Consider the following 26,155-nt stretch of genomic DNA (forward strand, 5'->3'; position numbering starts at 1 on the left):
TACATGCTACTTAAAAAAGGAAATAAATGACCAGAGATGAGAACGAGAGAGGGCCTATCTGACCTGCTGCCAAAAGTGCAAACACCAGGAGAGAATGCGAATTATAAAGATGTTTCTCCCTCGTGTTTCAGGGTATAAAGGGAGATAAGGGCCAAGGTGGTGATAGGGGTCTGCCAGGGATGGCAGGACCCCCAGGATCCCCTGGGCACCCAGGTCCCTTGGTTAGTAAATCTCAACACATGTCCACTTCCAAATAAATGCCCCTAATAAGAAGTACATTTAATTAAACTCCAGCCAAGCTGCTACACGCCAATATATCTCACATAACCTGTCTTTTTTCTCCTGCTTCGACTTTGTCTTTCAGGGAGAGCCAGGCACTGATGGTGCTGATGGTAAAGATGTGAGTAATGTGCGGGTGTGGTGTTTGTCCTTATTAAAGGATAATGGAGAGAGATTGATGCGGGGATGTGTATATTTCACTGCTTGATGGATATTCCTGTGTTTGTTTTGACAGGGAACGACAGGGCTACCAGGGGACAATGGGCAGCCAGGTCAAAAGGTAAAGAGCTGAGAACAATACATTATGACTGTGTGTGAGTGAGGTGTGTGAGTGTGTGTCCCGACAAGCCGGGCATTAACCATCCATTACCTCCACAGACCATCTGAATGCAGCAAGATGCCCCCTTTTTCTCACGTTTTCAGCTCGGGGAGACTCAGGTCGTCGCACTGTGGTGCTGAACATGCTCGCTCCCTCCATTTCTGCCCACTCAGCAGCCGCACTAAACACATTCATCAGTTCACAAACCCTCTGACTCCCTCCCCGACACCCTCTTTACTCCTCACCTCACTTCACCCCTCTCCAAACTGGCAGCCGGGGGCCGCCAGCGAGCCCTTTGGTGGCTGCAGAGCCTGTTGGACCTCTACTGAGACGCAGGCTTACTGTACTGTAGGTGGATACAGTGATAAAGTTATTCTCCTGCCTCTGCGATAATGCTATTAAGCACGAGGGGAGTTGCCAGATGAGGCTATTTGTCACGCTGACAGGACGGCATTGTCAGGGTTTTAGCTGCGCCGAAGAGGAGAACAGAGGAGAAAGACAAGAACGGACTCCTCTATTCTTCGGCGTCCTCTCTATTTCAAGGGCCGCCTGTCTGTCTGTGACGTGTAAACATTAGACGTCCATTATGGGCTGCTTTGTCCTCGATAAATCACTGTCTCTAATGTACTGGCGCTGTTTTTCTGGGTTGTATTTACACAAGCTGAAGAGTTGGCTCTGTTGGTTGAGTGGAAAGTGATATAGATGTAGCCCAAAGCTGTCTTCAAGGGCTTATTCCTTATTTAAAACAAGGGTAATTGTTTTAAATATGTTTTCATTCATGTAAATGAAAACATATGGATAACTTCCTCCCACTATCTAGAAATGAAGCCCAAAATATTTGATGTGTATTATGTCCCCACTGCTTACTTGAAGGAGCCAGGGATTTGTGACCCATACTGCAGCTAGCCACTAGGGGGCAATCAAAGCACTTTGGCTTCAATTTTGGGAGCTGTCATGTCGTCCAACTGTGATGAATGAGTACCCACTTTTATCCAGTCTCTTAAAAAAACTACGTACAGTAGTAATAGTAAAATAGCTGATTTGCTTTAATCCACTTACTTTCCATTTTGCCTTCCAGGGTGAAGCAGGGGCCGCGGGCCAGAAAGGTAATCCAGGTGAGAGAGGCAGACCCGGGCCTCCTGGTGGTGGAGGATACCACTCCAAGGATGCACAGCCCATGATTGGCCAAGTCGGACCCAGAGGGGAGAGGGGTAGCCAAGGCTCAGCGGGAACCCCGGGGCTCCCTGGACCTTCGGGTTCACCAGGAAATGATGTGAGATTCCTTTCCAGCACAGTAGCCTGATCTTTATGTTATTTTTAACTTTTAATCAGCTTAATAAGTGTAGTGGCCGGAGGCACTCGCTGGCTCCATCTGCTCCTGTAAATAATGAATTTTCTAATTATCTGCTTTGATTAATGTTTGCCATATTGTTTTTCTCCATTTTTTCCTTTGTCCTCTCACAGGCTGTAGTCAATTATGATGAAGTCAAAAACTTCATCCGCCAGCAGGTCATCAAGATCTTCGATGGTAGGGACGAGCTTATCTCTGCTGGTGTTGTTTGTATCTTTACCAGAGCAATGTTTTATCTCCAGATTTGTATCTCTCTCTGTCAAATAATTGTAATTTTGTCCTCTGGGACACCACAGCTCTGACACCTGAGAAAACGTTCCCTTTGCATGTTTCCTCTCCACAGAGAGAATGGCGTACTACATGTCTCGCATGCAGATGCCAGTAGAGATGGTGGCATCCCCAGGTCGCCCCGGGTCCCCAGGGAAAGACGGTACTTCCGGTGTTCCCGGAACCCCAGGTACGCCTGGCAACCCCGGGCAGATCGGCAGACAAGGCCGACCAGGAGCCCAAGGACCCCCAGGTGAGCCTTTCGCTCCTAGCACCATGGCGATGGTGCGATGGTGTTGTCATGTGGCTAAAATATATGATTCTTTTCCTGTAGGAACTCGAGGACCACATGGAGAAAAGGGAGACAAGGGTATTGGAGAGATGGGAGATGTAGGACCTCCAGGAGCACCAGGTAATGTAGCCCACTCCGACTTCAGTGGCAGCAATTTTGTTTGAGCGATATCTTCAGTGATGTGGTAAAGCGATCAGCGAGTGCACTGTTACACAAATTTGATAGAAAAGTTGAAACATTGAAACATTTGAGTTATAATTTCTGTCACATTCTGTGTGAGCACAACACTTATCTGCCTTCTACACACACATCTTAGCTGCACCTGATGCTCAGCCCCTTATTAACATTATATCACATAAACGATGCTAATTACTTCAAAAAGTTTGTGTTTTGTTGATTAGTAAATTGCTCGGCTGATGAAAGTAATTCTTCATCGTTCCTTAACTGTCCTAAATAAAATTAGCAGGCTGCTAATCAACCAAATCAACATCTGATAAGCTTTAATCATCACAAAGTTCAGATAGCATTTGCTAAATTATCAAATTAGCACCTGCAGTTGATTTCATTTTTGGTTGAAAAAGCAAACACGCTCACATTAGGATTCTAATTAGGATTTTAATGTTTCATGTTTCCCTCATGATTAACATCATCTGCAGTTATTGGTGTGAACTCGGTGTGTTTCTCCTCCTCATATTACGAACATTAAAGTCCTTCAGTTTGTGGATAAACCCTCATTTATGTTATTCACAGCTTAACTCAGAGTTAGATGAGAATATTGATGCTACAGTTGTATTTATATGGGAAATATTACGCTATAACTAGCAGTTGATTAGCTTAGCATCGGATAAAGGCCAAACACAGGAAACAGCCTGCAAAGGTGAAACAATACAAGCAAAAAGGACACTACTTGCACAGATCAGTAACTAACCTTCCCTTGTTTGTCTAATACGTACAAAAAACTAAAAAAGTAAAGTTCATTTCCTGAGAGTAACTTTTTATTATATCAGATGTGAATGGAAAAAAAAAACGTTTAAATGTTCAAATGTGTGCAGTGGTGGAGAAAGTACTTAAAACATTTTACATTTGTTATGGATTATTAAAAAAAATATATGAAAACAATGTGAATGTGTAACACAATGCAAATAATGTAGTTAAGTAGAAAGCACAGAAAATTGCTGATTTATGTGTAAATGTATATGTGTGAGTAAAAGTGAAAAGTACCTGAAAATACACAAGCAAAGATACACAAAGAATGTATTGTATTGATTTCTGCTAAAAAGTTAATTATTTTTTAAGAATGCTGCCTCCTTAGAACCAGGACAGCGATAGCGGGCACTTTAATGACAATTCTTCTCTTTCCTTGATTCCTCCAGGCATGCCGGGGTCACCTGGCTACGGTAAGATGGGACCTCCAGGTCCTGTTGGTCAGCAGGGCGTTCCCGGCATCCCAGGATCTTCTGGTCAGCCTGGTTCAAAGGGAAATGATGGCCGGTGTAATCCTGCAGACTGTATGAGCCATCAACCAGAGTACAGCCCCAAGGGCCCTATGAAGGGCCCCTGGTAGAGGTGATGGAGGAGAAGGGCAGGGGGGACTGAAGCAAAGAGACTACGGACAAGACAGAATTACCAAAGACCATGATCCAAAGGTTTTGAATTTGATGAAATAAAGGAGCGGCTGTGTTGTTGTTATATTTGAGTTGTATACATTTTACTCACGCAGATGTTTTTTAACTGTAGTTCTGAGCAAAAATCCACAATTTCATCGTAAGGGCCTCACTGGAACCGAGGTGTACGCCAAAACCAGCAGCGCTTTTTTTATCGCGTCATTCTTTTTCCCTGTGAAAGCCAATTCATTGCTTTATTACTGCCTCTTATTTTCTCCCTATGTTTTCACTCCTTTTGTACATTTTCAAACAACCCAGGGGAGGTGACAAGAATCACAATCTGTATTTGCTTCTCCTTGATTTATTCTGGCTTCTTCTGTTATTTTTTTTCTCTTTCGTCTTAAATCTGCAGGAAGAGAATACACACAATTATCGTAGCACTTTGCTTCCACCTCTCGTATCTTTCTTCCTTTGTCACTGAATCCCATTTGGATTGCATCCCGCTCATTTCATATTCTGTCTCAGTGCCTGAGGTGTGATACATATTTGAATATGACTTGTAAGAGAATATCCCTAGAAAGGTATTTCGGTTTTGTAGAAACAGAAGAAGTCGCAAACTTGCATTCATACCCTCTTTGACTGTTTTGTATATATTTATATTTATATATATATGGTGGCTTTTGATACTTTTCAAAGGATTTGATAAAAGTCGTATGCATGGCTAAACATTTAATTTTTCATTGTCAGTGGTTCCACGGCAACAAAAACATGCCACGGGGATATTTTTCTATAAGCTTTCAAAAGGGAATAAATGTTCAGTAAGAGACAAATTATTTATAGAAGAAAATTGTGTTTACATAAGAAAGCACATTGGCTTTTTGTAATTATTTTTTTTGCTCTGGTACATTTTGCTCATTTTAACTCCGGTCTTTGTGGAGAAAAAGCCATTTTAAAGCACCTCATCTCATCTTGTATAAGTAGCTGTAATAGCCGTCTGTCCCCTTCACTCAGCACTTGTTTAAGAGAAAAACAGGAGCAATAATTGAGCCCAATTACCACAGGTACTGTAATGCAACACATTTTGTGCGGACACAAAAAAAAACAACAATCACATGTGAGGATAAAAACATGGAAAAGTGTTTCATGGTGCTGTTTTTTGAAAGTTTTTTTTTTCACTTGTTCATCAGAAAATAGTATTTTGGATGATTAATAATAACAGTTCAAACCCAATTTCTCACAAGCTAACTCACGAGAAATGTTCGACTTCAAACTGAATCCCACTGCTTTTTCAACCTATGTTATGTCAACCAACATTCAAAAACTGTAACATTGATCATCCAAAGATTAAGAGACAATGGGCCCCTGGGCACAGACATCCAGACACCCTCCAAGCACATCCAGAAAATAGCAGAAGTTGCGCATCTCTGGTGCTGTTTTCAATCTCTTTATATTGTTTTATGTATTTTTGTGTTTCAACTTGTGTCTCCTTGGCATCATTTTGTGTGTCTTTGTGGTCTTTTGTGCCTCTTCATCATTGATCGATTGTCTCTCCGACAACAAAATGTTCCCTGTCACCTCAAACAGAGGCTCCGGCCCAAGGGCCCACTGACTTCTTGTGCCCGATAGGCCCCGTTCAGCTGTCCAACTGTGTATCCATCCACTCCACCTGTGCATCTGTTGCTTCACTGTCATTGTGTCTTACGTATGTTTTATGAAACATTTGAGAATGAAAACCATCATTTTGAAAGCAAAACTGAACCAGCGTGTTTTTTGTTGTTGTTGGAAACATGTGGCTCTCATCAATTACACTTAATAGTGTCAGAAGTTTTGTCGTCATCTTCGGGAGCACGGGAGTTTGTTTACATGCATGAATTGATATGAGAAATGAAAAGGAGAAGGAGCTGAAAGAGGTGAGTCAGACCAAAGACACGTATTTCCATTCCCCACATGATACTGGATTTTACAAAAGGTTCCTTTTTATTGGTTTGGGTTTACCTGAACAGCCAGAAAAAAACCCTCTTTACAGATGATTATATATAGAACAATAAATAGTTTTTGTGTTGTTTAAAATAAATCAAAATCGCCGACACCCTGTGGAAAGTTTGACAGTGGCATAGGGAGCACATCCGCACTGGTAACGGATTTGTTTGGAGAACTCATTATTTCTGTAGGAACTTTTTTATTACTCACTGAATTCATTAACACAGGATTTTTGTTGGTGCATATCGAAACCCATTCATTTTTCTCTACATAATAATCAACACACATTTACAAAGATTTACAGCACTGCATTGTGGGAGATGGGAGTGCCCATCGGGATATGTTGTTGCCAGGCAACAAGAGGAAGAGATAAAGCTAGTCGTTAGTTTCTAAAATGAGGCCTGGGTAGGAAGCAGGGATTTGGGGAAAGGGAGGGCAATGTACACATGAGGTAAATCACTCAAGCTGTCGGATGAAAATACTATATTTTACAATACAGTACAGAGTGTGAAATTTAGACTGCAATAGTTTATTTTTGTACACTTTTAAAGGCATCAGGTGTGATGTTTCAAGACAGACGGGGCAGTTGAACGTAAAAAAAGTAAATGTGACATGTGTAAAAAGCATTGAAAGTGACCTCGGTGTGAAAGAGGAGCATCTTTCACCATGTGTGGGTTTCAGCTCAGAGTCGCTGTGGTGGGAGGGAAAAGCAGATGTTCCTGGGAAATTTGGACGGGAATGACGTCATCCGAAAAACACTAGAAAGCATGTGGATGGCTGTTAGCTCCTGCTGTCATGGTGATGTAGGGGGGGGAGGGTTAAGATCAGAGTATGTCCCGCCAGTCAAAGCTTAAAGGTTGGGAGTTTCAGGAGGGGGCGCCATACATGCAGTCACTATTATTGTCCCCCCACCCCTCGTTCTCGATGTTGTCCTACATGAGAGGAGCTCTCTCTCTTTCTCTCTCCTCCTCCTCTTCTTCCTCCTCTCTCCCGGATGATGTCGTGAGCTGCTGATGGAGAGACAGGTCTCTTAAACACCGGGGCCTTTGATCGTTCCCGCCTCCTGTAGTCTTGGGGAGGTGTACGCTGACGCAGCCAGACACATCGCTGCCTCGCAGAAGCCCGGCAGACCCTGCGCGCCCGCCTTACCGGGGTAACCGGCCTCTCCGGCTGATCCCTGGGGTCCTCTCTCACCGTGCCTGCCATTACGGGCCACGCCATCCACACCAGGAGGACCTGTGGGGGGGTCAAGATAACAGATCAAGTTTCTGGACTACATGTGTGCACTGTATGTGTGCATACATTGTAGTTGTGTGTATGTGTGTGGAGTGAGTGAGTTTGAATTAGTGTCTGCTTTTCCAATCCTATTACATTCACATTCAAGAGCATCTGTTAAATGCCTGGAGTTAATGATGCTGTTAAAATGCCTTTGAGCAGCTTCTCCTGTCGCAGATACTGTAATGTCAAGTCCTTCATTTACTTATTGTCCCCTCCTCTTCTTCACGTAGGACCCCACCCCCAAGAACCACATGTACAGTAGAACATTCTAGTCTTCAACCAAACCTCCAACCAAACAATATGAAGCCTTTAACAGAGAGACGGTGGTATGTGGTCTCATTAGGGGGTTTCCAACCACCGTTGCAGTCTTCTGTACTTAACTGATCACAGAATTGAAAGGAATTGTCACTTGCGGTTCCAATTCTTGGGTTATTTCAGGTAATTGCCCGCTTTGCCTCTTGCAATGCCCCTGGTTTTATGTGCATAGATCTTGCAGAATTTCATCCAGGCTCTGTTACCTTGTATTCCAGGAGGTCCTGGTGCTCCTGGGTGAGGTTTACCTAGATCTCCCCTCTCTCCCTTTGCTCCTCTCTTTCCTGTGGAACATGAAAATTCATCAGATAAAAGTCTCTACTTTCAACATATGCAATAGTATCAAAGCCAAACTCTGTATATTTACCTTTAAACCCTGTGTTTCCAATCTGTCCAGGCCCTCCAATCATGCCAGGGATGCCCCGGGCACCAGGCTGGCCATGTGGCCCCTGAGGTCCAGATGAACCTGGAGGTCCAGGGGGCCCAGGAGGTCCCATCACACCCGCGCCGCCGAGCACAGCCCTCTTGGCGCTCACCGCAACTGCGGCTAGCCTCTCTGTAACCCAAGAGACGTAATCATCATTTTGATTAAATTACCTTCTGATGACGGGCTACTGATTGCTCAGGAGATGAAAGTAGTTCTGGGAAATGAGCTAATCTAATCTCCCCTATGCACATCAAAGCTGAATATTCAGGTCCAGACGCTCACCCTGCAACATCTTCAACACCACTTCGATTATATGCTGGTCGGATGCATCGCGCCCCTGGAGCGAGGAAGAGGAGACTGAGCATCACCAAGAGACAGATACCAACATGTCTACGCATCTAGAATCTATACTGTAACATGCATCTTAACTGTTAACCTGTACTTACAATTGATCCCTGAATACCAGGCATGCCAGGTACTCCTCGCTCGCCGTTGAGTCCCCTTGGACCAGGAAGCCCTGATGGTCCCAGATCTCCTGGTTTACCAGAGTCTCCAGTGGGTCCGTTGTGTCCAGACTCACCCCTAATTCCTTGCTGTTAAAGTAAGCGCATTGAGGAAGAATTTATTGGTAAAGAAAGAGAGGAAATGAAAATAGATGATGGTAAAATTGGAAAGAAAGACAGTTTGATGCTCACCTGTCCTTTGGGTCCAGGTTCACCAGACATACCCTGTCACAGCAAAGACACACACGCAGACATTCCTCATTTCTGCCTCAGAGACACTCATTGAGCAATAATTCATCAATGAATATTGTAAATGAATGTCTAAAAAACACGGCTTCAATGAGCCAACGTGCATCGTTGCTCCACTGTCGTGTAAATAGCTCATTTGCCATCTGGATTATTTGTATGCAAATTCAAAAGCAGGCTTCCTCTTCTTCATAACATCTGCACGGTGATAGCAATTTCTGCCATATATCACTCTGCTCTGCTGTTTTTAGAACTAAACGTAGAAATCTTTTTGTGGTGTAAATTTTTACCTTTTCACCTTTCTCGCCAGCCAGTCCCTCAACGCCGGGGTCACCCTAAAAAAATGTGACAGAGAGGAGAAGATGAAGAGCGGCGAGGGAGAGGGATGACTCTGGAAATATTTGTGGCGGAGTGAAGCTGGTGTATGAGACGTATGAGGCCTGACACAGTCCAGTTTGAAAGAGGAGAACAGTGACTCACCACGTCTCCCTTTGAGCCGCCTTTTCCTTGGAAGCCCTGGAGAAAAATATTGTTTGAGATCATGTAACATGGTCCAATCTCGACATTTTAATATCAGACATGTTGATTCACAAAGTAAGGGAGAGAAGTTTAATTAGATCGTCGTGCACTTCATTTGGTTGCAACATTAAAACAGGCAAGTGGTTTTAATGTTGTATTAAAATATTGCTTATTTATACAGTTTGCCTCATTCACTGATTTAATGTAGACTTATGGGACTTTTATTCATGGTTAAACACTGCCCCCAATGGACAAGTCGATGTAACTGACTTATTATGAGGTGTGTTTGAAAATAGGAAATGATGTACATGTCGCACACATTAAAAATTGTGTATTTGTTCATGCACACATACTCACACACTCACACACACACACACACTGACCTTGTCTCCCTTGGTTCCACTAAGGCCCTGCGCACCTGGTACTCCCATGGGTCCTCGCTCTCCTTTGCTCCCCTGTTAGGACGTCACATAAATAGTATCAGAACTAAACCCTGAAAATTAACTTGAAAAAGTTGATACAGAGACACAATGGAACCTACAGGTTTTCCGACTACTCCCTGTGGCCCGACCTCTCCCCGCTGGCCTCTGTCGCCCTGCAGGAGTCAACGAAGGGTGAGTACATGTGGGTTTTAAAGCAGCAGCTGTTTTGTATTTTTAATGTAGTAACTCTGGATTTGTACCTTAGGCCCAGGTACTCCTTCCATACCAGCCTCACCAGGAAGACCAGGCTCACCCTAGGAGGATGCAAAAGTACAATTATTCACCATAACTGCACAACATACAGTATAAAAGCAACTGCAATACCTTAAAAAAGCCATATCAGTGTGTATGAATGTTTACCAGAGGTCCAGGCGCACCAGACATGCCACCATGTCCTCGAGGTCCAGGCCCGCCCTAACGGGGACGTGAGAAACAGAAAAACATGAATAAAAAGAAGAAGAGGTCCATATAACATAATGTAATATGATTTGGTGAAAGCTTTACCTTAGCTCCAGCGCCACCTTTAGACCCGGGACTGCCAGGCAACCCCTACAGAGAGAATGAACATGACTAAAATAAGAGGAAATAAGAAGTTGCATATGTATCGTGTATCTGGGATCATGGCTATTGTGTGGTAAAGATGAAACCCATGTAGTTATCCCAGGACTGATTCCAGCAGGAGACTTTTGCTGCATGTTTGTAATAAAGCTGAAAATCCCACAGAAACTTCTTAAAAAATAAAAAAATATCTGTATGTTGTACTCTGACAGTGTGGTGCACGCTTGATTCAATGTGTTTGAAATATACAGGGAGCGTGACCTCTGTACTATAACCTGAAAAAGCTGTTGGGTAATGGATGTGGATATTATTGTGTGGGTGCAGGTGAGTAAGTGGTTATAACAACTCATGTCTGAAAATAATGACAATATTAATGATAATGAGAATAGGCTGATGGTGTGTGTGTGTGTGTGTGTGTGTGTGTGTGTGTGTGTGTGTGTGTGTGTGTGTGTGTGTGTGTGTGTGTGTGTGTGTGAGCCACAGCAGGGCATAAAGCAGGCTGACATGTGGTATTTGAGTCTGCAACAGCGTCAGAGTCACTGCAATGGCCACACAGAAAAAGTGTACATCTCATGCTCCATTACTCCTTAGTCAGAATGACGCACTGACGCACACACACACACACACCCACACACACACACACACACACACACACACACACACACACACACACACACACACACACACACACAAAGGCAAATATACACAATGGTCTGATTGTGATAAATCACTCGCAGTGGGAGGGAGAAACACTGTTTCAAGGTGGTTTAAATTCTAAAAGAGCGCCGGTCGCAGGGTCACTGTAAACCTGGATAAGAGCCCAGAAAACAAAAACATACAAGCTGCTTTGCACTGGTTTCCTTCCGTCTGTGTTCTGGCTCAAAAGATTTGAGGAGGAGAAAAAGACTGACGCCTCTACGTGGACTGAGTTGACAATAAGGATTTACAGACAGGCTTATTTGCATGTGCCTTTTAGGGGCATTATTGAACAATCCTCAGACAAAAATAATCCTCCCCGCGGCAGTACACTGAAGGATCACTCACCGCTGTTCCATGAGGACCAGGAGGACCTGGCATCCCAGCCTGACCGGGGCCGCCCTGCAGGAGGGAGAACAGACGAAGAATTAATTGTCGTCTTTTACAGAGATTGAAGTCGCTCATTATTATCGCGGCTGGCAGCCCTTACCTTGATTCCAGGAGTACCAGGTGTGCCATCTTTTCCATCAATACCCGGCAGACCCTGCAAAACACAGACAGATGAGTCAGTGGACTTTATTTGGCAAGCTCTGCGAACACGGCTGTGTGGCACACAAACAAAAGTGTTATCACTCACATTCTCTCCCTTTTTGCCGACCGCACCCTGTGGGCCCTGGATACCTCGGCTGCCCTGCGGAGGATAAGCAAATCAGCGGCGGTGAATTTTTCGCAAAGCACATCGGGATCACAGTCCCTATTTGAGTTCTGAGAATTTTATTTTTTGTGTCTTGTGCCACGTTGCTTTGGCAAAAAAATTCAAGGAACAACACTAGGAGAGTCACCTACTTTGTCTCCCTTGTCTCCTGCCTCTCCGGGTGGTCCCTGAGGTCCCTCCTCGCCCTGCAAACAACAAAGAGAGACTTAAAGCACCTGAGGAACCTGTTATTCTATTATTAGTCAAGTCATTTTGTGTGTGTGTGTGTGTGTTCTTACAGGAGGCCCGGGAATTCCAACATGTCCGTTGATGCCCTTGTAACCGCGAGGCCCCTACAGGAAAACAAAAAACTGCCATTAATCACCTCAGATCAGGAAGGATGCTAAGTTGTGGTAGCCTACGATTCATTGTGATAAAGGGCTAATTAGTGCTTAACTCACTTCACTAATGGGAGCTACATAGAGCGCCAGCCACTCTTGCTTTGGCACTAAGCCGGGGCGCTAACTTGGCTAACGCGGCTAATGTTAACAGTAAGACGGATGGCTAGAGCGGGTCATTAACTACAGATGGAGGCACCGTGGACCCAGACAACCCCAACTCATTAGAGGGAGGGGAGAGATTTGTGTTAGCATCATTTCCATATGTCCCCATTGCCGTTAATGGATGATGTTTGTATAGTGGGCACAGGTTGGGCTGTGCCTCCTTATTGGTGCTTGTCTAAGAATGAGAGCAGCATTGTACCTTCAGAGAAAGAGGACAAAATATAAGATATAAGTGAAAAGGAAAAAAGAAATGTGGTACTCACCGTCTCTCCTTTAGGACCCATCATTCCTGGATAACCCCTGAGACCAATCGGACCCTGATAAGAAGCAAAGAACAGCAAGGTAAGGAAGCTGACCTTGACCACGACCACACTCTAAATGACAGAACACTGTGTTCTGTTGGCACGAGACGATAGTATGCGAAAACAATACAATATTATCCCGTATTTCTAACTTTGCCAGGTGACTGAAAGTTGAATTTTCAGCGTACCGCAGGTCCTGGGATGCCTTGTTCCCCAGAGATGCCCATTTCTCCCCTGAGGCCCTGGTGGAGGAGATAAAAAGAGGAGGCTGATTAGTTATGCTGTGCTGCTCTCTGCAGCACATGCTCCTCATACCAATCATATCACATTCAAAGGAATTTAATAAACTTGTAGGAGGTATTTTTTGTTTGTTTTTTTATGTTTGTATGTATGTTGTGGAACCAATCTGTGATGGTTATTGTTTCCTTTCGATGTGCCTTTGATGTTGGATGACTGTACTTTTTTCATCAAAGAACTGCTCAAAAATTGTCCGACACTCAATAAAACACAACCACAAGCTGTCATAGAAGCTGAACTCGTTTAAATGATGTATCTGTGTTATTGTAGGAATAGTTCGACCTTTTGGGACATGACACTGATTCGGTTTCTTGCAGAGATTTAGCAGAGCTGTAGCCTTATCATGTCTTTGGGTGTGGAGCTGGACACAGGGGGTGATGAAGTTTTGCACAAGTAGCGGTCGGCTATGCTAGGGATGAAGTTTGAAAATGTGCTCTACTATCATCTCTAAGGGTCACTAATTAACCTTTAACGAAAACGACAAGTTGGTTTGTAGGGTGTTGCGTATTATAAAAAAATGTTGGCAAGGCCAGTGACTTCCTGTAGACTTACTGACATTTTGGAACACTACAAACTACCAGCTGAGAAAATAGGAGCATATATAAATAACTCTAATGATTATTTTGAGGGCATAATTTTGAACTTCGGTCAAGCGTGGGCTAGCTGTTTCCCCTGCTTCCAATATTTAAGCTAAGCAAACCTAGGCCAAGCTCAACTAAAATAAGCTAAGCTAAGCTAATTGTCTCCTTCTCTAGTTACAAAAATATATTTTGAACTAATCTTACTGCTACTGTCACAAACATCTCATAATTTCTGTCCAGTTAAAGAAGAAAAACAGATCAAAAGCGAACCTCAGGTCATCATCCAGCTTGCTGGTTTATATTTTTCAGCATGCTAGAGATAAATGTGATACTGTTCTTGCATCACAGAGTCATCAGTAATGCACCAACTCACAGAGACGGCACATTTGTCATTGATGGCAACAGCTAGTGGGGATGTAAACAGCCTGTGCACACTGTCTTCAAGGAGAAGAAAAGAAGGAGCAGCACCATAGAGCAGCCTTGAGTGCAGGCAGGTCTTCTAAAATACTCTGTGCTCTGAGTGTTTAGAGCGTCTAAGCACTGCCAGAAGACTCCTTGTGTGGGAAGATCAGAGGCTAATTCCTGGGGCTTGGCTCGCCGCTCCCTTGGAGCCCACCGTGTGCTCATTAGCTCTGCTTAATACAGCGAGGTGAGAGGGCTGCGCGAACCCTGACTCTCTCATCCTCCCCTCTATGTACCTGCATCTTCACCACCCCTTTCATCTGGCTGCTGTCTGCAGGGCCGAGGCCAGGCCTGACTAATCGCAGCCAGATTAGTGCCAGTCATGTGCCTCGGGGGGCATCATTAGAGCTAATCCTTGCTTCTCCTGGTCCTGAATGGTGGGCGAGTAGTGCGAGACCGTGCAACATGTGTGTTTGAGTGCATTCGTGGATCCTCTCTAGCGGCAGACTGCGCAGCTCACCGTTTTTCCTATGCTGCCAGGCTCTCCGAGAACACCAGCACGTCCTTTGTGTCCCTGGAGGGCAACAAGAAGTCAGTCGGGTGTCCGAACAATTTAACATAACATAATCATCATACTCCTTAAGAGCAGTCAAAACAAACGTCAGGCATAGCACTCACCTTGACACCCTGTAGTCCCTGAGGGCCTTTTGGTCCTGCTGGACAGTTAAGAGGACACTGTCGAGAGAGAGAGGGAGAGAGATTGCAGATTATGAAAAATGAAAACGCGTCAAAACAGGTTTGCAAGAAAGGAGATGTCATTAGATCTCACCTGGAAGTCTGCACTCCCCTCCTCTCCACCGATGAACTTCCCTGGAGGACCCTGGACGGACAGACAGACGGATAAATAGATGGATGGGTAAAGAAAGTCACCTGGTGACAGTTGCCTCTCCTGCTCGGAGATGAGCCAGCACTCTGGCGCTTTCTCTCTCTCCCTCTCTCTCACAATTTGTCCCTCCATCTTTCCCCCTCTCTCTCTGTTTATAGATTGAGTTAGAAAGAGCAGTATCTCTAGAGGGGCTGATGTATTCCTGCTACAGTCAGATGAGACAGCCCAATGATCTAATGGGGGTTTATTTACCCTAGGACAGCACTAAAGCTAAACAAATACACTCTCCTGGGCCGGGACCATCACTCTCAATGAAGACACCACCTCCTCCCCCTCCCATTCTTAGACCTACACCATTGGAAAATAGACTTGAAAGTGTACCGCTCAAAAGTGTTTGTGATATCTCACCACTTAGTGTCTGCTGGGACCGGTTCATGCAGCAGTGAGCTCTGGCTGTGTTACGTCTTTTTGTTATCATACACGATGTAAAAAAAGTAAATAAAGAAAACATGCTACTTGCTCCTGGCAACAGAAAAGATCATATTTCAACATTGGCAGATGGTGAGTTTCGTCTTTGCTTCACTTTTACAATGTGACCCCGTTTCTATATAATTCGTCAACTGCAATTAAACTGGTGTCGCTACGCGCTTGATTAAGCCCGATGAGCGGCTGGTAGCTCATTTACCTCACACAGCTGATCTCACCAGTCCCGATAAAAAAAAAGAAGTCACAGATATGAAATGATTTACTGGGACATCTTTTCCCTGATTGAAGTTTTAGTTTACTGCTATAAGAGCTACACTGATGAATCTGCTGGACCGATAGATCAGCTGATATTAGCTTAGTGCAGATAAGCCATAATAATAAGAATTTAAAGCACAGATGTGACGAAGAATATGATGAATGTGATCGGGGTAAGGAATCGCAGTCGTCAACCACAGCACTGATTAGTTTATTTTTAATTGTAAAATGTCCAGCTCAATTTTTACCTCGTTCAATATTAGTCTTTATCTTATGTATTTTAGGTAATAAAATGTCTGCTATATCTTTAAAAGCTTTTATTATAATATTGGTCTAATTACAGTTTTTGCTAATGCTAACTACCTAGTGCTTTATCTTCTTCAACCAGGCTGTGTTTACATTGAAATTATGAGCCAGGGGGGGAAATGTACAATGTTTAATTTAATTGTCTTTAAAAGCAACAAACTATGTACCAGCCCGATGTTACACAGTCCTGGGCAGAGTTTCTGTTCTTAAATGTGTTGTCTGCTGTTATTTTAACGCATAATTTAATCAGAGAAAGTCGTTTTCATTCCCACTCCAACAACATGAAATTCAGTCGCACTCCAGCCAAGTGATTTCAAATCATGTTTGTTCATTCGAAAGAAAAAAGTATCAGATTAATGAGATGTGTCCTGGAAAACCAGTCCTGGTTGCACACTTACAGGTTTGCCAGGAGGTCCAGGAAGTCCTGGAGGTCCAGGTGGTCCCAAGACACCCTGAATACAGCAGAGGAAAGGAAGGAAACTGTAAATATAAAACTGAAAAGGTGAAGATTCGAGCTGCTTATTACATGTTAATATGTTTTTTTTTATCCTGAAGGCAGTATAATAAACTGAAGCCGGTTTCCTACCGTTGTCCCGCTTGCCCCAATTTCACCTGGAAGACCAATTGCCCCAAGAGCTCCCTACACAGAGAGACACACAGAGGCAGACATGACAGCGTGTACACACCCAACATCCCACAGGATGATTTCCACACCTCAAGCTAAAGCTATTAAGTGATAAAGGCGTAAGTGTATTATACCAAACAAGCTACTTACAGCGAGTCCTGGAAGGCCTGATCCCTGCGAGGACGGAATGGACAAGGGGTTAATCACTGAATAACAAGTGGAACCAATCCGTCAAAGTATCAATTAATGTTGGCAAAAGCCAATTAATAACGGCAGCGGTAATTCAGTAATGCGTGCGTGTGGTGTCAGAGTGCAGGGTAAACAGTGCTCAGGAAGAACAAAGACGCTGAATGCAATCAGTTTATGTTTACTGTGTCTTTTGCTTGGAATTAATTATAAACTCAGTATTAAGCCTTGTTGAAGGAAGAACATCCGACAGGGCAGGATCTCCTGTCTGGGAGAGTGTACAACACAACACAACAAGACATGACACAACACAACACAACACCACAACACCACAACACCACAACACACGACACAACACAACACAACACAACACAACAAGACATTACAGGACACAACATAACACGACACGACACAACAAGACATGACATGACATGACATGGCATGACATGACATGACAAGACACGACAAGACATGACACGACACGACACGACACAACACCACACAACTCCACACAACACCACACACCACAACACAACACAACACCACACACCACATCACAACATAACATGACACAACACCACACACCACACCACAACACAACACAACACCACACACCACATCACAACACAACATGACACAACACCACACGACACAACACGACACAACATGACACATCACAACACAACACGACATGACACAACACAACATAACACGACATGACACAACACAACATGACACAACACATTGCACAACACGACATGACATGACATGATATGACACAACACAACACGACACGACACGACACGACACGACACAACACGACACAACACAACCCCCCCCGCAACACACCTACTAATATAACATATAGTGTTGCATGTGTGACTCTTGAACACTGAACACTGTGTGATAGATGGACACAGAGCTCCCCCTAGTGGCCCCCCACTGTATTACACATGTCCACTTTGCACTGTCTCCATGCCTGGCCTCGCCTTCGCTGGTGTGCATTAAGTCAGTGGTGCTGTGGGATACTGGGAACACAACATGTGGATCACAGACCACACGTTCCGCTGCAGTGTGCAGGATTAAGGCTCGTGTCAGCTGTAGGAAGCAGATGCCACATCTGGGTGGATTGAACCCAAAGAGGGCACAGCTGGTCCGGCGTTCAGGCATGAAGAAACAATGGGATTCGGGGGGGGGTCGCTGTACGAGAGCAGCTGGATCACAGTATGTTGAAGATTTGGCTGCAAACCTAATGTCTAATTCAGTCATGAGTCAGCGCCTAAGTATCAAGTCTGCCTCGTGAGATGAGGGGATCTGACAGTCAAAGCTGATATAAATATACACACTATATCTGTTTGAGTACAGTTTTGAGGTATTTGTACATGACTTGATTATATCGATTTTATGCAACATTACACTTCTATTTCAATTTCTGATGAATATATTAGTACATTCATCTGACCACAAAATCAGGGTCTCGTTGAGGCTCCACAAGTTTTTTTATCAGTTGAGATATCTTTGTTGAAATAATTGTACAAGGCCCAAAATTTGAAGCAAGAAGAAAATTCTGAAAAAAAGAATATTTAGGGAAGGGGCGTGCGAACAATACTTGAAGCTGTGAAGCAGCGCTATCTAGTGGTGTGCAGGAAGTATAACACCCATCAAGGAGCGTGCAGTCAGAGCATAACAACACATTTAATTTGATGGTTGTTAATTCATTAGAGTGCTGCATTAGATGTGGTCATTTGAACAGGTCACATCATTTACACACTAACTTTTATTTTACCTAATAAAATAAAATGCAAGAGGATTTTGGGGAATTGATAAAAGCTTCAACTCATTTGCTGGAGACACACTGCAGAGTCTGGCTTCACAAATGTCATCACTAATTAATATAGTTTTGTGTAATCTGTAATTTTGTGCACATATTTTCATATTGTTCCCATTTTTACAATTTTTTTACTTATTTTTCTCAATAGTTTTTGTTCTCCAGTACTTCTTAATTTGTTTTTTCCTTTCTCCCTATTTCTTTCCCAAGTAATGTTTTTTTTATGAGACAACTACCAAAGCAAAGATCTTGTATATTGAAAACCTACTAAACAAAAGGTGTGATTCTAAAATGAATTTTTTCCTCTTTAATAGTGAATCAATGATGTCATTATTTTGAACGTTTTAAATGGGGGACGACCTCTGATGCACTTTGCAGATCTTTGCAGATCATACTTCTGTACTTTTACCTAAATGGGAGTGTGTTTACATTGTTGAATCGTTGTATTCACTTTAAGTAAAGCATTCACGTACGTTCTCTACTGGTGTTTTTAGTGTAAGATATTCATAAAAAACATATTTATTGTATGTATTCACTTATCATAGTAAAAATGTACTTACAGGAGGGCCGGGCTCACCGCTTGGTCCATGTTGACCCTGAAGACGACAGTAAACAAAGATATAAATACAGAGGTAACATGTTTGACTCCAACACACATAAATGACGACAATATCCTCAAGGTATAAAATGTGGCACTGAAGGTGAAACCATATTTTATAACTTATGGAAGAAAAAGTATTCAGAGACACAGCAATTATCATAATCTTCTCAGTGTCATGATCAACATCACTGAGACAGGCGAACATTTAAATGTTATAAAAACGGACCCTTGTGAAATATGAGTTAATAATAATAATAAGTTTTATTCCATCCGCAATAACAACAAGAGGTGAAACATGCTAATGTTTGAGATGGTGGAGGTTCAGACACTTGCCTTCGGGCCAGGGCTCCCAACAGGACCTCGGTCACCCTTCGCTCCGATCAAACCCTGGAGACAAGCAGGGAGAAGTGATAAAGTCAATATGTTTGTAGAGGAAAACCACTGAGGAGGTTAGAGAGGAAATGATCAGTTACCACTGGGTTTTTCCACAGGCCTCATGTGACTTGAATTCACCTTGTGAAAAGGTTCAATCGCGCATTTGATCGAACTTGACACTTTCCTTGTAAGTAATTAGGAAGCAAATCTGAGATTCCAGGGCGGATTACAGGATAAATCTCTGAGGAATGTGTGTGTGTGTGTGTGTGTGTGTGTGTGAGAGTCTTTAAGCATGTGACCATTAGGCATTGCCACTAATTCCACCCTCCTCACACTCTCTGTCTTCAGTTAGTTCACAATTATTATCAGACAAATCCAAAACTGAAGCTCAAAATAATTAGAAACCCATTTACTGGTCTTTATCACATCACTACCTGTGATTACTAGAGATTTAATTATTACATATTATTTTTATATTTCATGTTCATGTGGTTACAAAGGAGGACATTTTCCATTTAAAGTACATTTCCGTGACTGGAACAGTGACATAAGCTTTAATCACTAAATCACCATAATCACTAACAATGTAAAATTAGATTCAGGAGTTTAAGGGTCAGTGTTGCAGTATGATACCAACATTGCTGTTATTACAGTTAAAATCGAGCCCACAAAGGAAAAGTCTGAACGAAAAATAAGTAACAGAAGCAGCACAAAATGCTTTAAATATCACAGTAATCTTAATTAGACTTTGGTTATATTTTAAAGATGACATTTTACCATACCACACTATACCCATACTTCTGCTATTATAATTACTTAAATGTAGGAGTTTTTATTGTAAACAGTTTTGCTAACACAAATCCCACTTTTGGCAATCTAGAGATTTACCAATCTAAAAAACTGGACTGTGATATGATAGAAAACATCCAGTACAGGGACCTTGAGTTGGAATCGGTTTATTAAACTTGTATTTCCGAGGTCAAGAATTATTATCTTTGGAATCTTCAAACTGCTTTTGATAAAAAAAAACTTTTTCATATCTTTGAGCAAATGTTGTTGCTGAAGAAGAGTTTATGAAACTGTAGAAAGCTCAGGAAAAATAGTTCTATGAGAAGAGCTTCATGTAGCATTGTTGTGTCAAATTCATCCTCCTTCTCCAGTCAGTATGTATATGTTTATATACATGTATATCACTTCAATCCACACGTGTGCGTCCTTGTGTGTGTGTGTGGGTGTGCATCTCAGGGACATACTCATCAATACGCTGCTCTACAGCACCTCTAGTGGTCAGAAGGGAATCAAGTTACCTTGAAATTTTGATCTTGTGATTGTTCGACATTCTGCAGCTTCTTGGCTAATTTCCGTTGTCATAGTATTTGCTTACTCTGATTTAACATTAAATATATGTATATATATAATTATATATACATATATATATATAATTTAGATGTAAAAACCTCTCTCAGATTCTTCCATCACTGCAGTAACAACTTGTGGTTTTCAGTATCTCGTTATTTATTTCACCCTTTTGTTTACAGTTTTCAACACTGTTAATGTGTTGTACTATTTTTTCCACACTGTGTACTCTTGAACTCAGTTTACACAACAGTTAATTCCTGTCAACCCTGTGGGAGTGTGTTCTCACTTCTTCTCTGTCTCTTTCCACTTGACTCCTCTCAGAACGTCTCTTTTGGGAAACAGTTGTGTTTGTGATCATTTCTTATACATTGTCATACATCTCTCACTTCCCTCTCTGTCTCTTTCACTCTGTCTCATTGTCTCTCTCTCACACATCCATCTGTTTACTTACATCAATGCCATTCTCTCCTGACACTCCATCAGGACCTGGTTCTCCTGGCTCTCCCTTTAGCCCCTAAGGTGAAACAAACACACGGTTGTCGATCACTAAAACCAAGGACACATACATCAAACATTAAATATTTCTTTACCAATGTAACATCCAATAAACAGCAGAGTGTAAACTTACTGGTGGACCAGGGGACCCAGGAGGTCCTGTCTCTCCCTGCAGAGAGATGGAGTGAAGATTTAATATGTGGGAGAAAGGTCCATATGACATGGAAGGCGTTCATAACACTTACATAAAACAACATTTTATTTTTAAGATGCTCCAATGCGGAAAACACAGAGTTTAGAAAATGGAGGGCGGCTGACAACTTTAAATTTGGGCTCAGTAACATTGATAGTTTCTTTGCGTCAGGGAGTGTTAATGCACCAACATGTCTCAGGGTCGTTCTGGTGGGAACATGATGCTGATCTATGATGAAGGTTGTGCAGTAAAGTTTGAGATCATGCATCATTTCTTCATAGTTCAAACATATAAGCTGAAACCTATCGAGTGTTTAATTACATCTGATTTTGTATCACAGAATAAAATCCTAAACCTCACTGCAGCCATAATTATACATATTTATTCAACCTGTGTGTAGTTAACCCTCCGAGAATATCTGAAATGTATCACATTACTGGGACACAAGCTCAGGATTGAGCCGAGGGTCCCCCCCCCCCCTCAAAGACCCCTCTCTCTGCTGGGAACAGAGAGCTTTTGTGCCAGCATGTTTTCATATGCAGTGCCCTCTGCTGGTAAGACTCCGGTCCTGCGGGGGGGCAGCAGGGGCTGTGGTATTTCTGCGGCACAATGACCGTCTTTGTGACAGACCTGTTGGGCAAACCTGTGTGGATACTCACATCGATGCCGTCTGACCCAGGAGTCCCAGAGGGGCCTGCTGGGCCGGTCTGGCCCTGAGGTCCAGGTGGACCCCTCTGAAACACACACAGACACACACATTTAGACCAAGTGACACTTTTTATCATAAAAAAAACAACAGTATAAGTGCAATATCCTGTAGCAACATGATTAATATGGTGATAGTTTCGTCAATAATACCAAAAGGTACAATCAAACATTGCAATATGATAATAGTAGAAAATACAAGTAATACAAAATATATCATTTCATTTTGTTTTTTTGTTTTTATCAATGAATAAGCTACTATTTGATGTTACAAAAATGTAATAAAGAATCTTGCTAAATCATTGGATCTACGAACCCCAGTCCATTCTGGGCAGTTTGCTATAGAGAAATTGAGGGTTATATTGAAAATAATTGGCTGTAATAAAATAAGTAAAAACAAAGGAGTCAGGAGGAATGTGGGAGGAGGGGTCGTGAGACTGGCACTGTTTACCCCCCCCCCCATCTCACTGTCTCCTCAGCCTCTATTGAATATCATCGTGTCAGTGGATCAGCCGGTTCATCAGGTGATAATCCAACTCTGTATTCTTCCAATGTTCAAGAAAAATGTACCAAAAAAACCCAAACAGTAAGAGTAGAAAATAATCCTTAAGAGTAAAATCCAGTAGATAACATGTAGGTGTCTGTTTGAACAGGGCTTTTCACACCCAGGGGTCAAAGTGTGTGTCTGACTATGTGTGTGTGTGTGTGTGTGCGTGTGTGTCCAGTCCACCGATTTCCATCTCTGTCATGGCTGTTGAGTTTGCCGATGAAAATACAGAAAGAAAAAATCGTTTACATTTTCTTCCGTTTCCCATGAATAAAAGTCGTCTTGAAAAACAAAGTGACCTTGGGGAAATCCTCCGATGCAACGGGAGAAGAGTAAAGAGTCCAAACTCAGAGGACGATAATCCACAGAAGATAGTCCCACTTTCATTTTGTCCCCACAGCAGCAAAAACATTTCAAGCTCGTCTTTTGATTTTCTTTTGGTCGATCGCTAGTTTTTTTTACATGCACTTTCAAGTGTTAAGATTCAACAACTAATAACCAACACCAAGAAAGCAAACAGCCCACAACATCACCTCCAGACACCCAGAGCCCGCCGGCCCTTTCCAGGGGCCCTTAACCTCCCTGAACCCTCGGAATAACGAGGCAAAGCCCTGAGCAGAGCAGGTCTCGACCTCCCCCCTGTCCCACTCACCACTTGGGCCAGAGCCAGGCACAAGGTCTGCAGTAGCACCCAAGTCTTCAGCAAGGCAGAGAGAGCAGCCATGGTCCCTCTCTCCCCCGTCTGTCTCTCCTCGGTTCACCAAATCCTCTCTTCTCGCTGCTCTTTCCGCTCCCTCACTCCTCTCCAGGCCCCGGCACAGTGCGGAACTGGCGGAGCAAAACTGTCCGAGAGGAAGGGCGGGGGGGGGCTGCGGTGCGGTGGTGGGTTGGGGATGGTGGGGCTATGTGCACAGCCCTGAAAAAAGTCCACTCAGGAGAAAGAGAGCGAGAGAGAGAGAGAGAGAGAGGTGAGGGTGGAGAGGGGTGGGCGGAGGGGTGAGGAGGGTGGGAGGCAGAGGTGCAGATGGAGCAGGGGAGAAAGAGGGTTGTGTCCCACCGAGGGCTGCAGGAGAGCAGAAGACAGACAAAACAGTGTGGACAACACACACTCACACATGCACATCCACAGACACGCAGGCTGCGTGGACACACAACAACCTGGAAATAGAGGCAGGAGCAGACCTTTCTGAACACGCATGAAAAAGTTAGTGTCTGGATGTTATGTAGGATTAACACATTCAGGTAGAGCAGCACTCAGGCTCCTCCCAAAGACGCTGGGAGTGGACCAATGAGTGAAGACAACTGCGTGAAGAGCACATGTCTTTGACCATCTTTTCTTCTGTCCCGCTTTGCAAATGTGCCTCAGTTTTGTTTCTTTTCTTTAAACTTTTTAAATTATGCTTTTTATTGTCTCCATAAGAAATACACCAACCTCAGGTATGACGAAATATACGTTTTACCACACAAAGTTAAATAAAGGCTGTACAGCTGAATGCAAGTGGAATTCCAAAACACATTTTTGAGGCACATTTTGAAAAGGGTGAACAAATCAAAATACGAAAATCAGTAATATATAAGTCAAAATGAATAATGTAAAAGTAACAAAAGCAATATTCAGGAAATAGTATTTTGCCACTACTCCCTCTCCTTTAACTCAAACACATACAACCTGTCTGCTGTGATTTTTTTCTTGCCCGGACCCATTAACCAGGTCCATGGTTCAATCCCCGGCTCCTCCAGCGTTCAAGTGTCCTTGGGCAAGATTCTGAAATTGCCTCCGACGGCTGTCCCGACCGTGTGTGAATGGTTGGTGATAAGAGAAAGTGCACTGTATAGAATGTGAATGCAAGTTGAATTGTAACGTACTTTGAATGGTCAACAAGACTGTGAGAGCACAACATAAATACAGACCAGGGGAGCACATTCACTTTGTCAGTACATATAGCACCCCCCTCTCTTACCAGTAGATACAGTATGAAGGGATAGTTTGAGAGAAGGAGATAGTGAAAACCCTACTGGCCATTCCACCGACCCTGCTGAGGACCAGAGGTGACCGGGCCTTTTCAACTATTTTAACCATTTCTTAATGTTTTATTTAATCTCTTTTTTAAAACTATTTTCTGACACATTTTTGCTCTATTGCTGTGTGACCTTCAAATTGCCTTTGTGTCTTATTGTTTGCTTTTTATTAACTTTTTCCAATTGTTAGACTTCAATTTTTGCTTTTTTCTAACTTGCAAAACACCTTGTTACTGTGTTTTTAAGGTGCTATGTAAATAAAGTGTATTATTATTATAATTATTCATTTGAATGTACCTGATCATCATGCTTTAAAGGCCCACTTTACACACAGAGACATTTACTGACATCTACTGGCCATTTTACACACAGCAGCTCGGTTCCCACACTAATAAAAAAAAAAAAAGAGCCCCGCTGAGGCTGAATAAACAAAACTTGTGGAAATGTGAAAAATTACCTTATAGTGACCCCTATTGTACAAACCACACATTACACCAAATCAAGCTATGGCATCTCTCCACTAGATGGCAGCAGATGCACATTATCAGCTGCTGAATCTGCGGAGCGACTCGGTTGCCATGGAGGCCCCCCCGCTGCACAGTGGTTCTCCTCGGGGGAGGATGAAGACGGTGCTGGGGACGCTGAGAGGAGATGCATTTATTAGTAAATTGAGATTTATTGTACACAGCAGGGAACCACAGACCCTTATAAACAACAAATTAGGAGAGCAGCTCAGCGTCGGCTCCTGCACTGCGTTTGTTGTGCCCAGTTTCACACACAGCATTTATCACACTCTAACCCAAAAGTTATTACAGCCTTTTACCAAAGCGGATAAAATATTAACGATTATATATTATATACTATACTATTATATATAGTAAGGTGAACACTTATTTTTCTGTGGCAATAGTCGAAAAAAAGATCTGGATTATAATATTGTTTCAGTTGTTTCTGTCATTTCCTCGAGTTTCCAAACGCAGAGCCCCAAAATCTGCATTTTATAAAGAGCCATGAACTGGCATTGTCAACACTCTTCTAATTCATTCTGCTCTAGTGAGCTGTGAAGTGTTCACCTCGACGCCACCTCTCCAACAAGTGTTTCAAAAGTGACAATGTCAGCAAAGTTCCGCAAAGCCAAATAGTACTTTCTCGTAATCCTCGAGAGTCACTTCCTTTTAAGTGCTTGGAAATTGCAACATGAAGGAGGGAGCTTAGATCATTTTAACCCTTTGGTGCGGAACGGAACAAACTCCTCTTGATAGCCCCCCCCCCCCAGTAAAATGTATGCAAATGTGAGAGTTGATGATGTTTCTAACAAGAAAAGAACTATAAAGAAT

The 26,155-nt window shown here is 42.9% G+C and overlaps 2 protein-coding genes across 4 annotated transcripts in view; one reads left to right on the forward strand and one right to left on the reverse strand.

Moving 5' to 3' along the window:
• col16a1 (collagen, type XVI, alpha 1) overlaps window positions 1–5,865 on the forward strand; it is a 67,682-nt gene extending 61,817 nt beyond the window's left edge. For all 3 annotated transcript variants that reach the window (XM_035182035.2, XM_035182036.2, XM_035182037.2), the window contains 8 exons: window positions 132–221; window positions 365–400; window positions 515–559; window positions 1,677–1,871; window positions 2,063–2,126; window positions 2,293–2,469; window positions 2,551–2,628; window positions 3,882–5,865. In XM_035182035.2, the coding sequence (XP_035037926.2) occupies window positions 132–221; window positions 365–400; window positions 515–559; window positions 1,677–1,871; window positions 2,063–2,126; window positions 2,293–2,469; window positions 2,551–2,628; window positions 3,882–4,072 (876 nt within the window). In that variant the 3' untranslated portion in view covers window positions 4,073–5,865. The remainder of the gene's footprint in view (window positions 1–131; window positions 222–364; window positions 401–514; window positions 560–1,676; window positions 1,872–2,062; window positions 2,127–2,292; window positions 2,470–2,550; window positions 2,629–3,881) is intronic.
• A 201-nt stretch (window positions 5,866–6,066) lies between these two features.
• Window positions 6,067–23,665, reverse strand: col9a2 (procollagen, type IX, alpha 2). The gene is made up of 32 exons (XM_035182038.2): window positions 23,452–23,665; window positions 22,207–22,281; window positions 21,488–21,523; window positions 21,311–21,373; window positions 19,459–19,512; window positions 19,085–19,120; window positions 16,661–16,684; window positions 16,472–16,525; window positions 16,284–16,337; window positions 14,782–14,832; window positions 14,631–14,687; window positions 14,473–14,526; window positions 12,861–12,914; window positions 12,634–12,687; window positions 12,107–12,160; window positions 11,960–12,013; window positions 11,751–11,804; window positions 11,604–11,657; window positions 11,462–11,515; window positions 10,364–10,408; window positions 10,220–10,273; window positions 10,060–10,113; window positions 9,919–9,972; window positions 9,761–9,832; window positions 9,339–9,374; window positions 9,149–9,193; window positions 8,805–8,837; window positions 8,556–8,702; window positions 8,392–8,446; window positions 8,050–8,238; window positions 7,889–7,966; window positions 6,067–7,328 (listed from the first exon to the last, which is right to left on the reverse strand). The coding sequence occupies exons 1-32, from the start codon at window positions 23,521–23,523 to the stop codon at window positions 7,123–7,125; spliced, it is 2,076 nt and encodes a 691-aa protein (XP_035037929.1). The 5' UTR covers window positions 23,524–23,665; the 3' UTR covers window positions 6,067–7,122.
• Window positions 23,666–26,155: the final 2,490 nt, after the last annotated feature.

Source organism: Hippoglossus stenolepis, chromosome 17, assembly GCF_022539355.2.
Source record: "Hippoglossus stenolepis isolate QCI-W04-F060 chromosome 17, HSTE1.2, whole genome shotgun sequence".
Lineage (NCBI taxonomy): Eukaryota > Metazoa > Chordata > Actinopteri > Pleuronectiformes > Pleuronectidae > Hippoglossus > Hippoglossus stenolepis.

What these genes read in the sequence shown, in the direction of transcription:
- col9a2 (XM_035182038.2), bottom strand. Translation starts at nt 23,523, where the DNA reads ATGGCTGCTCTCTCTGCCTTGCTGAAGACTTGGGTGCTACTGCAGACC. An exon ending in GCGGCTCAAAGGGAGACGTG is followed by an intron (nt 9,194 to 9,338) that starts GTGAGTCACTGT and finishes ACATTTTTTTAG; the next exon opens with GGTGACCCCGGCGTTGAGGG. An exon ending in AACCTGGACCCAAAGGACAG is followed by an intron (nt 8,703 to 8,804) that starts GTGAGCATCAAA and finishes TTACTTTAACAG; the next exon opens with CAAGGAATTAGGGGTGAGTC.